The sequence below is a fragment of the Podarcis tiliguerta genome (genome assembly GCF_965153285.1).
Source record: "Podarcis tiliguerta genome assembly, chromosome: 6".
In the NCBI taxonomy this organism is placed as follows: domain Eukaryota; kingdom Metazoa; phylum Chordata; class Lepidosauria; order Squamata; family Lacertidae; genus Podarcis; species Podarcis tiliguerta.
This window is the reverse complement of record NC_139539.1, coordinates 38441405-38455020: the sequence shown is the minus strand read 5'-3', so window position 1 is coordinate 38455020 and position 13616 is coordinate 38441405. Positions and strand designations below refer to the sequence as shown.

Below are 13616 nucleotides of genomic sequence, written 5' to 3'. Positions count from 1 at the left end.
AATAAAATCACAGTAAAAACATAATAGGGGAAAAAGAGGGGGGGGGGAGAGAAAAGAAAAAAACCCAATTTAAAATACAGGTTAAAATGCAATTTAAAATGCAGCCTCATTTTAAAGTAGCTGATAAGGTGGTTATCAGGTGGTTGGCTAACAGCTGAGGGCGGGAACTGAATGGAGAGGATGAATTTGTTTGGTGGAGAAAGGGCCTGACTGGCTGTCTACAAACCTTCTCTTGGAAGGTGACGGAATATCACAGCATTTTGTTGTAGCTGGTCCCATTTGTTCTTTCTAATGCTGTTTCTTTCTAGTCCTTTGCACTGTTGGCCATTATTTATTTTGATTCCAAAGTTCCATGCACAGAAAAGTATTTCCTTGTGTTTAAACTGAACTTGTGTTACGTTAACCATGATATGTCCTTCCTAGTTCTAGAATTAGATGTAATGGTAGGCTCCTGTTCTCTATTCACTGCCACATTCTGCATTCAAATGCATTTTTCTTGCATATCTCTGAAGTATTCCCTTTTAAATTTAACAATGATTACACATAGATGAGGGTTCTGCTTCAAGCAATCCAAATATATAAAAGATGAGATTGTCCCAAAAAAGGCTTAAAACTGGCCTTGAGATGTCAACATGTTTGATATACTGTTCTGATTGTTAAGCCATATTAAATAACTTTAACTAGCTATAACATCTTATTTTCCAAAGCTTTGTTCATGTGACTAATTCTGTTCAAATTTATAAAGTTGCTCAATTAACATACAATTAACCAGTAGGAATTTATTGCTCCTTGTTATGTTCTGAACAACCTCTTACTCACTAGTACCTCATATCTGTTGCTCATTTCCTTCTCTATCTGATCTTAAGTCCCTATCTTGCCCACCTAACACACCTTAATTGGATTTTTGAGGAGGCTGTGTCATGTATTTATAGTATACGACTGTGACGTAAAGCTCAGAAAGACCAGCGTGGTGATGCAGTGCTGCGAAATTCCACCAGGGTGGTGTAGCTTGTAGGGTGCTGGCTGCAGGTGCAGCTTGCCTGAGGGAGGGGGAGTCAGCACTTTGGGAGGGAAAAGGAAAGGCAGTTGAGAGTTGATGTTCTTTGTGTTTTGCTGGATAGGAGCATAACTCCTGAGCTGTGTGAGAGGGATCTGTTCTGAGGATCATATCTGTAGCCAGAGAAGGAAGTCTCTGAGCTTAGTTTGAAAGATAGTGATAAGTGCCTTTTTTAGGAGTATACAGACAAGAGAAAAGCTGGGAAATTGAATAGGGGACAGGAGAAAGAGTTTTTAGGGAACACTCTACTTGGGTCTCCATTCAGTAAGAAGCCTCAGGAATGTGATTTATAAAAGGTTGGGAAACCTTGTCAAAGAACCCAAGTATTAAGACCTAAGCCTGTAACATCTATACAATTAAGTTTAAGGAACTGAAGTGAAATAACTGAAAAAAGCTGTGTGTTTGCCACCTTGTATGGAAGCCTATAACATCCACTAAATTTAATATAAATATAAATAGTCTGCTTCTTGAAAGATTTACTAGTTTTGTTCTGTAAAATAAAACCTTTTTTCCTATTTAATTTCTCCAAGTACCAGAGTTTTCCTCATAAAAGCAAAAAATTAACCAGTAGTTAATAGTTGGTTCACCTCATTGACACAGCCCAAAGCTGTGAGAGACATCAGCAGCAATTCCAGACCTGTGGGAATGCCTGGCCTATAAGGGACTTATATCTGGCTGCTTTAGCACCCATTTCCAGGCCAGGAGATTCAGCAGCAGAGTAGTTGTCAAAACATCTAAGAATGAGGGTAAAACCGATATACCTCTTGGCCCTGTCCTAGTGAGTCTTCTCTGTTTTATTGTGTTTTTATATTAAATATATAGTAAGCTTCCGTGGACAACAATTAGCTGTAAATAAATAGTGAATAGAAATTGTATTAGGCAGCTGCTACAGCAACCTCTTTCCTAAGACGTTTAAACTGGACCTGAAGGTTGAACTATCTTTTTTAGCTGGATGCTTTAGCTGAGATTCCTGCATTGCAGGAGGTTTGACTAGATGACCCTTGGAGTCCCTTCCAACTCTACAATTCTATGATTCTTACGATATCATGATGGTGAGAGGTGTCAGCAACGACAGCTGTTTTCCTTAAGTGGGTGGGAAGGATCTTGTGTATTTAGCATTTTGGAGGTCCTCAACCTAAAATAATGACTAGATGGTGCCCCAGCCTGATTCCCCCCCCCCACCATGGCTGGAGATGTAAAATTTCTGAAAAGTTGAAGGAAGGGGGGGGGAGGGGACTGACATTCTACGCATGAGGTGGACTGACTGGAAAATATGCACAATATTTTCTTATTGGATCTGACTTCATTATTTTAAGAATATAAGTGCACAGTAGCCTAGCAGGCACACAAAACTACTGTACTTAAAAGTACTGTACTTAACTGCCCTGTCATATTCATATGAAGGCTGGTAGATCAATTTAATTAATTAATTAAAGTATAACTGTTAAATTTATTTGAACAAAATACCTTAGTTTTAACCAGTTGAGATAAACACAAGGGTATGGAAGCAGTATTACAACTTTGTAGTCCAAAAAAGAGAATTTTTAATTATCTCAGCTGTCTTCTTTTTTGATACTAGACAGTGTCAGCATTAACAAAACTTAGAACATCTATTTGCCAGAGGTGACAAAAGGATAAGCGTACACTAAGGGAAGAAATGATCTTTCAGCTGCTTTCAACTCATGACGAAGAAAAGAAACAATCCTAAAGGTCGGATGCAGCCAACAGATGACCTTATTATGAAAAACCAATAAAACTGGATACCTGTTAGAGAAGATAGTATTTTCAAGAGCAATTCCAGACTGTCTCTATTTTGCAGGTGGGATCCAATCTAATACCCACAAATTCAGACAGCACAGTGTATTTGGTGTCTTTGTGCAGCAAACCTGCTGCTTTTAAAAAATAGGCTTCTTGCAGTAAAGTGTGTGACAGGAAAATGTACTGAAGATTGTGATATAACAGTTTTTTGACACAATGTTGTATAACCTCTCTACACACAAAAAAAGCATGAATACTCTTAACAGGTCATCTGGAAATGACCATGGTTCATGTAGTGTTGTTGGCATCCATCTGTCTCAAGAGATGTGAGCAGCACCCAAATTACCTCCTACGGATGCAGGCTTGGGTGGTGTGTAAGGATGTGCTGGGGAGCCCACAAGACTTTTGGCCTCTTTTTATGTAAAAAATTTTTTTTACATTTTCCATCCCCCCCAAATTACATTATAACTGATATAATAATTCACCAATCCCAAATTATCCCTCCCCTCCCCCCAACTTCCCTCAACCTCCTTTTTCTAGTTTATTTTCAATATCAAATCCTGCTTATTTCCTTTCCATTCATTTTTTATATTTAATCTTATAATTTATATAAATTTTGTTATTTGTAAATGTTTACTCAAAACCTGCTAATGAGTCCAATTCAGTTTTTAAGTTTCAATTTTCCTTCTTTCTCCTCTAACAACGCTCTATATGTAGGCCAGACTTTTTCCTCTATTTATTTTTTTGACTATTATTATTTCTATTGGCCCACTTTTGGCCTCATTAATGTGGTCGAAAGGAAAGCGGAGCAATTTGTTTGGCACCAGCTTGGCTTCAAGAGGCTTACAAGGCGCCATCCAACCGTCTTTGGGACTCTATATAGGATTTACTCCTTAGCCTTTTCTTCTCCTGAAGATATCCTGCAATGCAGCGGAGCTTTCCTTCTCCTAGCTTTCCTTCTCCTAGATGGGCTACCTTCCAAGGTTGAGGAGCCCCATCTGTCCCTAATCTGTCTATAGGATACCCTTTTTAAAAAAATGAATGAATGAATCAAGGTTTCATGTGCTAATGCTTGTTCTGATTTTTCTTTTAGGAAGGCTATGTCCTGCTATAACTCTTGAGAATGGCAGAATAGTAAAGGCAAAAGACTTGCGATTAGGTGATGAAATAACTCTAGGCTGTAATGAGGGGTAAGTTTTAAGTCAACGTTTGTAACACCTTGCTTTGTTTAAAACTCCTGGGAGGGGTTGGTGACAGACACATATTAACCGCTACAATATTAAGCATTGCTGTACTCTTAAAAATCTGCTCTATCTTATAATTATAATCATGGGTGTCCACAGAGAGGGTATGGAGGGGAGTAAATGCTCCAAATAAATTAATAAAGAGGGAACAGATCTACTGTTTCTGGTTGATTTTACTACCTAAACAGTGGCAATTTGTATTCAGATTTTTCATTTTGTTTCCAGGCAGCCCTCTGTTTATGCACATTCAATATGGGAGCAACTGTGAATATGCACATTGCGCCAAACCTGGAAGTGACCTGCAAAAACATCATAAAGATGTCACTGAAACATCATGGGGTGGAGCAGGGTGTTTGCAGGTTTTTTCCAATGGGTTTTAATTATACATGATTTAACCAGCATGCACAGTGCTTTGGAACGTAACCCCGGTTAAACAGGGCTGCCCATAATTCTCATTTGGCAGAACCGCTGTCTTTCTATGGTTGGATGGCATCTGAATGTCTTTCCAATCACTACTGAAATCCTCAATTCTTTCCCTGTTTCCATTTGCTCCTTGCAGCCCTTAAGTGATTGCACTGCTGCTACAAGCCACTTCACAGCTCACTTCACAGAAAAACAATACGCCAGAATAGCACCATTACCATTAGACTATAATAATAATAATAATAATAATAATAATAATAATAATTAATTAATAATAATTTATTATTAGACTACACTTCAGGGTTGTCATGTATTACTTTAACTTCTCCCTTTCTCCAGCAAAATAGCAAAATAGATATAAGAATATGTTGCAGGGCTTGTTTAACCCACACTTTCACAGTCACAGCCCTGCCCCTTGCAATATGGTAAAATAATGATGGGTTTTATAGATAGTGGTGTTGGTATTGTGATTTTTTTTTTTTTATGGTGATCAAGGGTGGGGACTCGCATAGTTTTAATGAAATAATACATGTTTAAAAGATAATGAATTCCTGCTTTTACTGCTCCCCTTTGTTTTTAAGGTGACATTCCACTCCCCATCATAGCGCAGTGCAAAACCCTCATTAGATACCTGAATTGTATTTCAAGTAGTTCATATTGACCCGAGGAAGTGCACTATATTGAAATTAGAAAGCCCAGGCTCTCTTATGAAAGCACTACAGCCTGTCATCCAAGCTATCAAGGTTTTTATGTTGATATGACTTTATCTGAGCACTCTTTTTTAAAAAAGAAATTCTGTATTGTGAAGTGAAGTGAATTGCTAGGTTGTTTCAATTTAGACTGACAGCAACCAGAGACAAGACTTTTCAGTTGCAGTACCCCATCTATGGAATCCTCTCTTCAGGAAACGTCTCCTGACCATATTTTTGTAACAGAGACTTTTTAATCAGGTTTCATTGAATATTACTTGAACAGATTTTAATACTACTGCTGTTAATATTCGTGCTGCTGTGTTGTTTCTTTTTGCTTTTGAACTGGTGTTGGTTGGTTCCATTATTTTCTTTTTGTGTCAACTAGCAGAATTGTGACACTGTAGGGGAGAGTATAGTCTAAATAAGGTATATGTACTGGCTAAGATATATCCTCTATCTGCACACCTACACCCTCTGCACTAAAATATAAGGTTTCTCTTTCCCTTTAGGTACAGAATAATAGGCCAAAATACTCTTCGATGTTCCCTTATAGACAGCAAAGTTGTTTGGAATAGAGATCTTCCACTTTGCCAACGTAAGATGATTTGTTAATTCTAGCTTATTAAGGTTAATCTCAATGTGTTATAGTGTGGCTCTATTTATTGCAAGTGTGCAAGTGTCCTCAACCGATATGTAAAACTCAGGATACTTTCTGATCATGTTCCAGATACTCACCATAATTGTTGTTTCCAACCAGCTGGCTGTATTTGTAGCTTTCCCCAGAGCAGGAAATTTGTGCAATGAAATAACATATGTTAGTTGACAAAATCACATGTTACTGGGAATTCATGAAATTGGTATTAGAGGAGAGGAGTTAGATGCATAAGATATTAGAGCAGGGAACCTCTGCCATTCCTTGCAAATGGGTATGTTTCATCAAGAACCCTACACAGCCTGTTCATTAAACAACTTTTCAACGTTCCTAGAAACAGAAAGGATTTGTCCCTCTCAATCTAGTATTTAATTTTTAGTGGAAGTAATGGAAGCAACTTTGCTTCATTATCATTATTCAGAGAGGATCTGAGGGAATAAAGCAGTGTCTATAGAACATCCACACATTGGTGAAAGGGGTTAGTTTGAGGACCTCCAGAAGATTCTCTTCTCTGTGGTGATCTTGTATAGGGAGGTAGAGAACCATCCCTGGAGGAAAAGTGGGATAAAAATATAATAATAAGCAGATTAAAGAGGTAAAAAATTATTAGACTTCAACATATTCCATTTTTTTTACCTATTTGTCTTGGGCTCACCTTTTTGCTTGGGTGTTTAAAACTTAACAATGGCCTGTGAGGAGTCTGAATTTGCGTCATTCACTGGTTGCCCCATATCATTTTTGGGGACCTATCTTCTTCTGGAGTTAGTATTCCACATGTGTGTGGATTGAGGAGGAATTGGCCGGATTATGTACCTTGATTACTGGAAGCCTCCTGAAACATCATTTAACTTTTCAGCTGAAACAGTTCCTTCTTGGCAACTTTGCATAGCTTTCGAGTGGCTTTGCTGGGTAGGAATGTTCCCTCCTCCTTCCAGTGGTTTTCAGGGGTTCAGGCTTGGTTATTTCTCTGTGTTCAGCTGTGAAGGCAGCCTTGTCTCCATTGACATACACAGGGAGAAATAAAGGCTGTACCCCTGGTAATAGTGAGGAAGCTGAGGATAGTGGAATCCCTACAGAAGGGGCCACAAGGACCATCCTGGGGAGCGGGGGTTCCCGCTCAACTGTTTTCAGAGGACAGCTTTTATTCCCTGGTTTTACTGTCTCCATAAATTTCCATGAAGAAAATATAGCCCACTGTAAAAATAAAAACTGGGAGGAAGTTTTCTCCATCAAGGAACCTTGGGGCAACAGAGTTTTTGGTTGTGGGTTGGCTTTTTTTTTTGTGTGTGTGTACTATTTATCCCCCCCCCCCCAACAGCTTTCTTGATAACTCTTTTTTCTATAGCAGTCCCTGCTCTGAAGTTGGCATGAGGGCTTTGGTAGCTTCCCCTGTGTATATTTAGGGGCAACCTGCTTCACAGAAGACCCAGTTTGCTTTGGAGGAGGTGGAAATAGCTTCACAACAGCCCACTGTTTCAATGTTTGGCTGTCATCCAAAATGGATGCATATGCCTATAATAAGTATAAATGATTACTTTATAAAATGATAGATCTTTTCAGTGAAAATAAATTTAGTCCAAATATCCCCCCTAATAGGGATGATCTTGCAATTGTAGTCTAACTGAACTGTTAATGTTGCTTCTGCTTCCCAGGAATCCCCTGTTTCCCCCCTCCTGACATTGCCAATGGCGAACACACTGGCAGAGGTTTCCATGAGTTTGACCATGGCACAGCAATAACGTATACCTGTAAGCCTACTTTCTCCCTTATTGGAAGCCCAACCATTATCTGTTCAACTGCTGCAGATGGTATAAATGGAGAGTGGCGTCCAGCTGCACCTGAATGTAAAGGTGATGGAAATTTACGCTTAGTAGCTTCCTTGTGATACGTTAATGTAAATAAAGTTCTTGCTAGAATGAGCTATATTTGTAAGCTGCTGCTGCTATTCAGCCTCTGAGGTTTTCAGTGGGATTGAGATGCAGTATGAGATGTGCAATAGCATTGCCCCCTCAATGAATAGCTTGTTTTAACCTGAGTCATTTTGAGGGAAGCTTATGGCCTGATCCAGTCAAGGATAGCCACTATTAAGTCACATTGAAAACAAAGAAACTTAGATTTAGTTGTGAGTAATTTATTCCATTGAGGGACGCGGGTGGTGCTGTGGGTTAAACCACAGAGTCTAGGGCTTGCTGATCAGAAGGTCGGCGGTTCGAATCCCCGCGACGGGGTGAGCTCCCGTTGCTCGGTCCCTGCTCCTGCCCACCTAGCAGTTCGAAAGCACGTCAAAGTGCAAGTAGATAAATAGGTACCGCTCTGGCGGGAAGGTAAACGGCATTTCCGTGCACTGCTCTGGTTTGCCAGAAGTGGCTTAGTCATGCTGGCCACATGACCCGGAAGCTGTACGCCGGTTCCCTCGGCCAATAAAGCGAGATGAGCGCCGCAACCCTAGAGTTGGTCATGACTGGACCTAATGGTCAGGGGTCCCTTTACCTAATTTATTCCATTAGTTTCATTTGGACTTAAGCATTACTACATTTAGCAGGAATGGGTTGTTGTGCTCAGAGTACAATGAATAATCAAAATAATATAAATTTCCTGCAATACATGGAGGGAAGAGTATTAAGTAGTAATTGCTATTCTTTGCTGGGTTTTCTTCCTTTCTTTTTTTTTTTTTTTTGGCTGTCCACATTCCATGGGCTTTTTGTGTGTTATCTATACTAAACAAAAATGCTTTGAGAAGAAATCAGTAATCACTAAAATATGTAATAACCTAATGTTACCTCTTAATATAGAGGCATAACACTATATGCTGCATTTCAGCTTTATAGAAAATGACTTGCATATGTGAGTTGCTTTTTTAAGAACAATACTCAGTAGGTAGAAATTGTCAAGTATACCTTGGTGAAATCACTTCAGCAGATGGTCTGTGAGCCAATCAATAATGTAGTCACATTGCTGAAACTAAGCAGATTTGGGTCAGATCTGGGTCATTCAGTGCCCAGATGGAAGGAAGGCAGGTTATAAATGTACTAAACAAATAAACACACCCTTTAACATCCAAATCTGAGGCACTGTGTAACCTGGTCCAAAGTTACAGAGGGCTTTAAATAGTTCTTAGCAATTTCTAGACAGACTATTTTATGGAATTGTAATAGTATAATTGCAGGGACAGTGTTAGTGTTTTTAGAGGTTAGTCTTTTGAGTATAATCTGATTTTATCACTTTAACAGTTTCTGTCTTTGAAGCAGTTTATAGACCTGTCAAATAAATAATGTAATATAATGAAGATTATATATTTTTATTCAATCAGTTACAGTGGAACCTCTACTTACGGGCATAATCCGTTCCGGAGGTCTGTCCACTGGTCGAAACGGTACGCTAGAAGAAGCGTATTGTGCGCATGCGCATTTGGCGGTAGCACGCTTCTGCGCATGCGCAGACGGCAGCAGCCACTTCTGTGCACATGCAGGTGGCAGAAGCCGCTTCCGTGCATGCGCGAATTGCAGCAAATCCGGTGTGTACTTCCGGGTTTGCCGCGGATGCAACTTGGAACGTCTATGAGACGAAAGGTATGTAAGTCAAGGTTCCACTGTAGTTGTTTAAATCCACAATAAGTGGACTCCTCTTTTGTGTCCACTTTCAATTTGGAATATGCAGATTCTGTTAAAAAAAAAAACATTTTGCCAAATTTGGGTGGTTCTTGGTTGTTTGCAAGTACAAAGTCCCAGCTGCTTCTTTGGTGGAGACATTGGCCTGGTTTGCATAGAAGCCACTGTTTAACAAGTCATAAGTAATGTGTGAATTATCTCACAGATAATAATGCAAACAATTGCTTACTTTTCCAGTTTGCTTTCTTTTCCAGTCTCTCTTCCATTGTGTCTTTGCAGTTTGGTGAGTGTCTGAGATGGGGTGGCCAAACAAGCCACGGTTAAGAAAAGGGTGCTGCACCCACATGTAATGCCAATCCACAGTTAAAACAAACTGGAGTTTAAACACAAACAACTTCAGACTGTGGTTTGCTGGCAGTAAATGAACCATAGTTAAATCATTGTGCATGGTTTAATAACCCATAGGTTAATTAACAAGTATCTTTTAAAATGCTGCTCATCTCTTTTCAGTTGTCAGCTGCCGTAGACCCTCTATTACGAATGGAGGATTGACAACTACATTTCGACCTACATATGAATATAATAATATTATAATTTATTTTTGTGAACGTGGACACACTCTGGTGGGCAGCGACAGTAGTAAATGTGGGGCTGACAACGAATGGCATCCTCCTCCTCCAAAATGTCTCGAGGGTAAGTATCACAAGGGCTCCTTGGGTGGAAAAGCGGGGTATTGTGTTGCACTTTAATGCAGAACATCCATATTTCTTTGCCTCCTCTCTTTTCTTGCAGGTATTTTCACCACTGTTGTTCCAGGTCATGTTCCAGGAAATACAACTTCTAACACAGGTGAATTAGAAAAAATGGGACTTCAATCTCTCAATTTTCAGTTTGTTTGTTTTTTATCTTGGGTCAACTGCTTCAGCTGCAAAGTGAAGTAAGCCATCCTGCTTGATCAAATCAGGAGTTCAAAAATTTCCAAAGCCTTTATATTTTATGTTTTAATTGAACAATATTTAATTATTAAAATCTTTGTAAGTGGTTTACCAAAAATAGACATTAACTAGGGGCTGTGCCCTTACTTGTGTTGCTCGCCAGCCCCGTGTGCCTACCTTTCAGACACTACCTATCTCCCGCATGCTCCCAGCTCCTTACATTCTGCAGTAGCATCTGGTGAGGCAGTATGGGTGGGGCTTTGTTGCTTTCCTGACTTCTCAAGTCACAGCCACTTGTCAAGATCAGGTAGAGTGAGGCGCAGGTATTGTGTCTGGTGGACCTCTTTGGAGCTTGTTTCTCCAGTAAGCAGCAACCAGCCCGTGATATTGAGAAGTGGCTTTCCCCTTTCACTACCCACTCCACATGCTTGGGTGACCAACTCATTCACTGTGCTAGCTTGAGCTGCCTGCCACCAATGGGCAGAAGGGCAAAAGCCAGAAGCATTTTCTCTCCTTCACCCTCCCCACCTTAGCCCAGAGAAGAAAGTCTGTAGTTTTGAAATGCAGGTTTCCTTCTCTCCAGAGTGGCAGCAATGTGGACCTAGCAGCGGCAACTTCTGGGCAGCTTGCTTGCTTTGCTCACTCCACCAGCCTGTTCAGACATTTCTTTCCGCCCACTGCTAGTGATGAGGGTAGTAATTAATGGTCACGTGCTCTGCTCACTTGAGGCTTTCCCCATCCTGTTTAAACTTGACTGCTCATGTGCACTTGGACACCAGCCCAATGATGTACAAGTACAAATAAAGTGTTATAGAGAAGGTACAGATAAAATCTGATGTTAAAAACAAATTGGCCTATGGAAAATTCAAAATACAGATAAGATCAGCAGTTTAAAAAATATGCATGTTAACTTTCTAAAGCTTATTCCACAGACAATATCATGAGAAAAACCTGTTTGTGTGAATCTCATTAATGGCACCTCATACAGAATTTTCTGACTATTAATTTTGAAAGAAGGCATAAATGCATTAGTAGTCAGCACCTGAGAGTGAAAGTGAAAACTTGAAACTGGTAAACAATTTCTTTTTACTCTCATGGAATTATATTTATTATAGAAATTATGTACTGCTCCTCAAGAGAAATTTATAGGTCTGTTCGTGTGTTTGGTCATAGTGTCTTGAGCTCAAAGTGCAAAGATGCAGAGGGAGATAGAAATGCCTATACAATTTAAATCATTGCTCCACCTATGTGGTTTGGTGTGCTCTGAGTAGCAACAGCTTTTCAAAGGCTTTTTTGGAGTAAATACTTTTCTCAGTCCTGATACACAGTGTCTTTTAGGAGGCTATGATGGGCCTTAAAAACAGACAAAACTGAAGGTTTTGATGCTGTAGGGTCTCAGTAATATGTAGGCTGCCTAGTAGACATTAAAGTTAAAAGCTTGCAGGCAGAAATTTGATTTTAAAATAATAAAATAGAGAATGGGTATATGGCAGGTCCTCTACAATATCGAGTTGTTAGTCTCCAGATGATTTTGGGCTCATAAGTCATATCTTTTATCATGCTACTGCTGATAGAAGTTGAAGGACCACATTTTCCACATTCTTGCTGTAAACTAGCAGTGTAAAACCTCCAGCCCAGGGGCCTAATTAGGCCTGCTAGGCCTCTCCATTGGGTTACAAGACACTGTTGGCCAAGCCACACTCTCCTGCCCTACACTTGGGGCAAGTAAAGATGCAGCTGGGCCAAAAAAGGGTTTGCAACTTTGGAGGTTAACATGCTTCAGGACAAGCTTCTGCTGTTGGGCACCTGCATAGCATCGCTTGTGGCTTTTTGCAAGCCCTGAGAATCAGTTGATCAGCGGTCCTTGCAGAGAGCAGTGTGCATTGCTTTAAAGCCCCAATGATTAGCAAGTTTGACTACCTTTCACACTTAGCCTTTGAGGGGGATAAGGATCTGGCCCACTGATTGGATCCAGTTTCCCACATCTAATGTAAATGAATCCTTGTGAACTGTGCTGGCTTCATTGGTGGTGGTAGTGTAGCCTTTTTAATCCATGGGTAGGAATAATTGTTGCACCCGAGCAGAGACAAAAGGAGCCAAACGACACCAAGGGGTTAATCCAGAGAAAGAGCGTTTTATTCTGCCATCCGGAGGGGCAGAGGCACCTGTGTGATTCAGTTCACAAAAGACAGGCCGCACCGAAAAACATTTTACAAGCAGGTTTTATCCTTTTTTCAAACCCCTTTTTCCCTGTCCCCCTTCACAGATTCTTACATAGAATGTTGCTTTTTTCGTTCCCTGGTTCTGTTCCCGGAAGTATGTTGCAAATCAATGTACCAGGACAAGGTTGCTTCTATCTGGGAACCAAAAGGTTTTCTGTTCTCAGCTCTGGGTTTGTTACAGCGTTTTTGTTACAAAGAGGACTGCTTAGCTTGTGCTTTTTGTCTTAGAGGAAATTGCAGTTTTTAAAATGCGTACGCCGAGGCCTGGCTGGGGGGGGGATTCACAAACAGTTTTTAGGGCTTTCTGGGGTAACCCTAACTGTACCCCTTCATTCCATACCTCTCAATTTTGGACAGCCTTTTTCTCAAAAAGGCTCGTCCCAGGAAGACACAGGCTGATATTCTCGGGTCAGAGCTATAATCTGGGGGCGAAGCATGCGAGAAATCATATTGCGTGTCATTGTATGCAAGCATTGCAGCAAGCAAGGTACAGAAAAGCAAAAAATTAGCAAAATGAAAAGTGGGCCAAGCAGCAGCAAAAACAGGCCTTTTACCCATCCTAGTTTTGGCAACCAGTCAAGCCATGACATGTCCCATCCCTCCCAGGTTTGGGTAGGAATATGGGCCACTGTTTCAAGTCCTGCTGCCAAATTGCGAATGGCCTCACCATGATCAGAGATGTTAAAGCAACAGGCCCCACCTGTGAGATTTAAGGCTGCACAAAAGCCGCCATGTTGCGCCAGGAGAAAGTCCAACGCTAATCGGACTGAGAGAAACGCATTGCGTGTCTCATCCAATTGCGTGGCAATTAGTCTAAGGGCCGTGGCTGTCGTGTTAGCAACAATCTCTACCACTGCCTGGAGTCTGATTATGCGGTTCAAGTTATAGATTGGCCCCCTTGCCCCAGAGATTTTCTCTCCCGATTCCAGGAGGCTGGCGCATAATGGGCCAGTATCCTTTCCAGAGGCCACTGAATTTGGCCCCAATTCTGGGAGCTGCCACCTGCAAGTGTTGCCAGGTCAGCC

The 13616-nt window shown here is 40.7% G+C and overlaps 1 protein-coding gene across 14 annotated transcripts in view; it reads left to right on the top strand.

Annotated features, from left to right (window-relative positions):
- LOC310679308 (membrane cofactor protein-like) overlaps nt 1-13616 on the top strand; it is a 57254-nt gene that overhangs the window by 28929 nt on the left and 14709 nt on the right. For 12 of the 14 annotated variants that reach the window (XM_083444409.1, XM_083444412.1, XM_083444414.1 and 9 more), the window contains 5 exons: nt 3909-4005; nt 5684-5769; nt 7479-7676; nt 9945-10127; nt 10227-10283. In XM_083444409.1, coding sequence (XP_083300535.1) covers nt 3909-4005; nt 5684-5769; nt 7479-7676; nt 9945-10127; nt 10227-10283 — 621 coding nt within the window. Of the gene's footprint in view, nt 1-3908; nt 4006-5683; nt 5770-7478; nt 7677-9944; nt 10152-10226; nt 10284-11301; nt 12073-13616 lie in introns of those variants that run through there. The other 2 variants (XM_083444411.1, XR_014512193.1) reach the window with 2 other exon arrangements.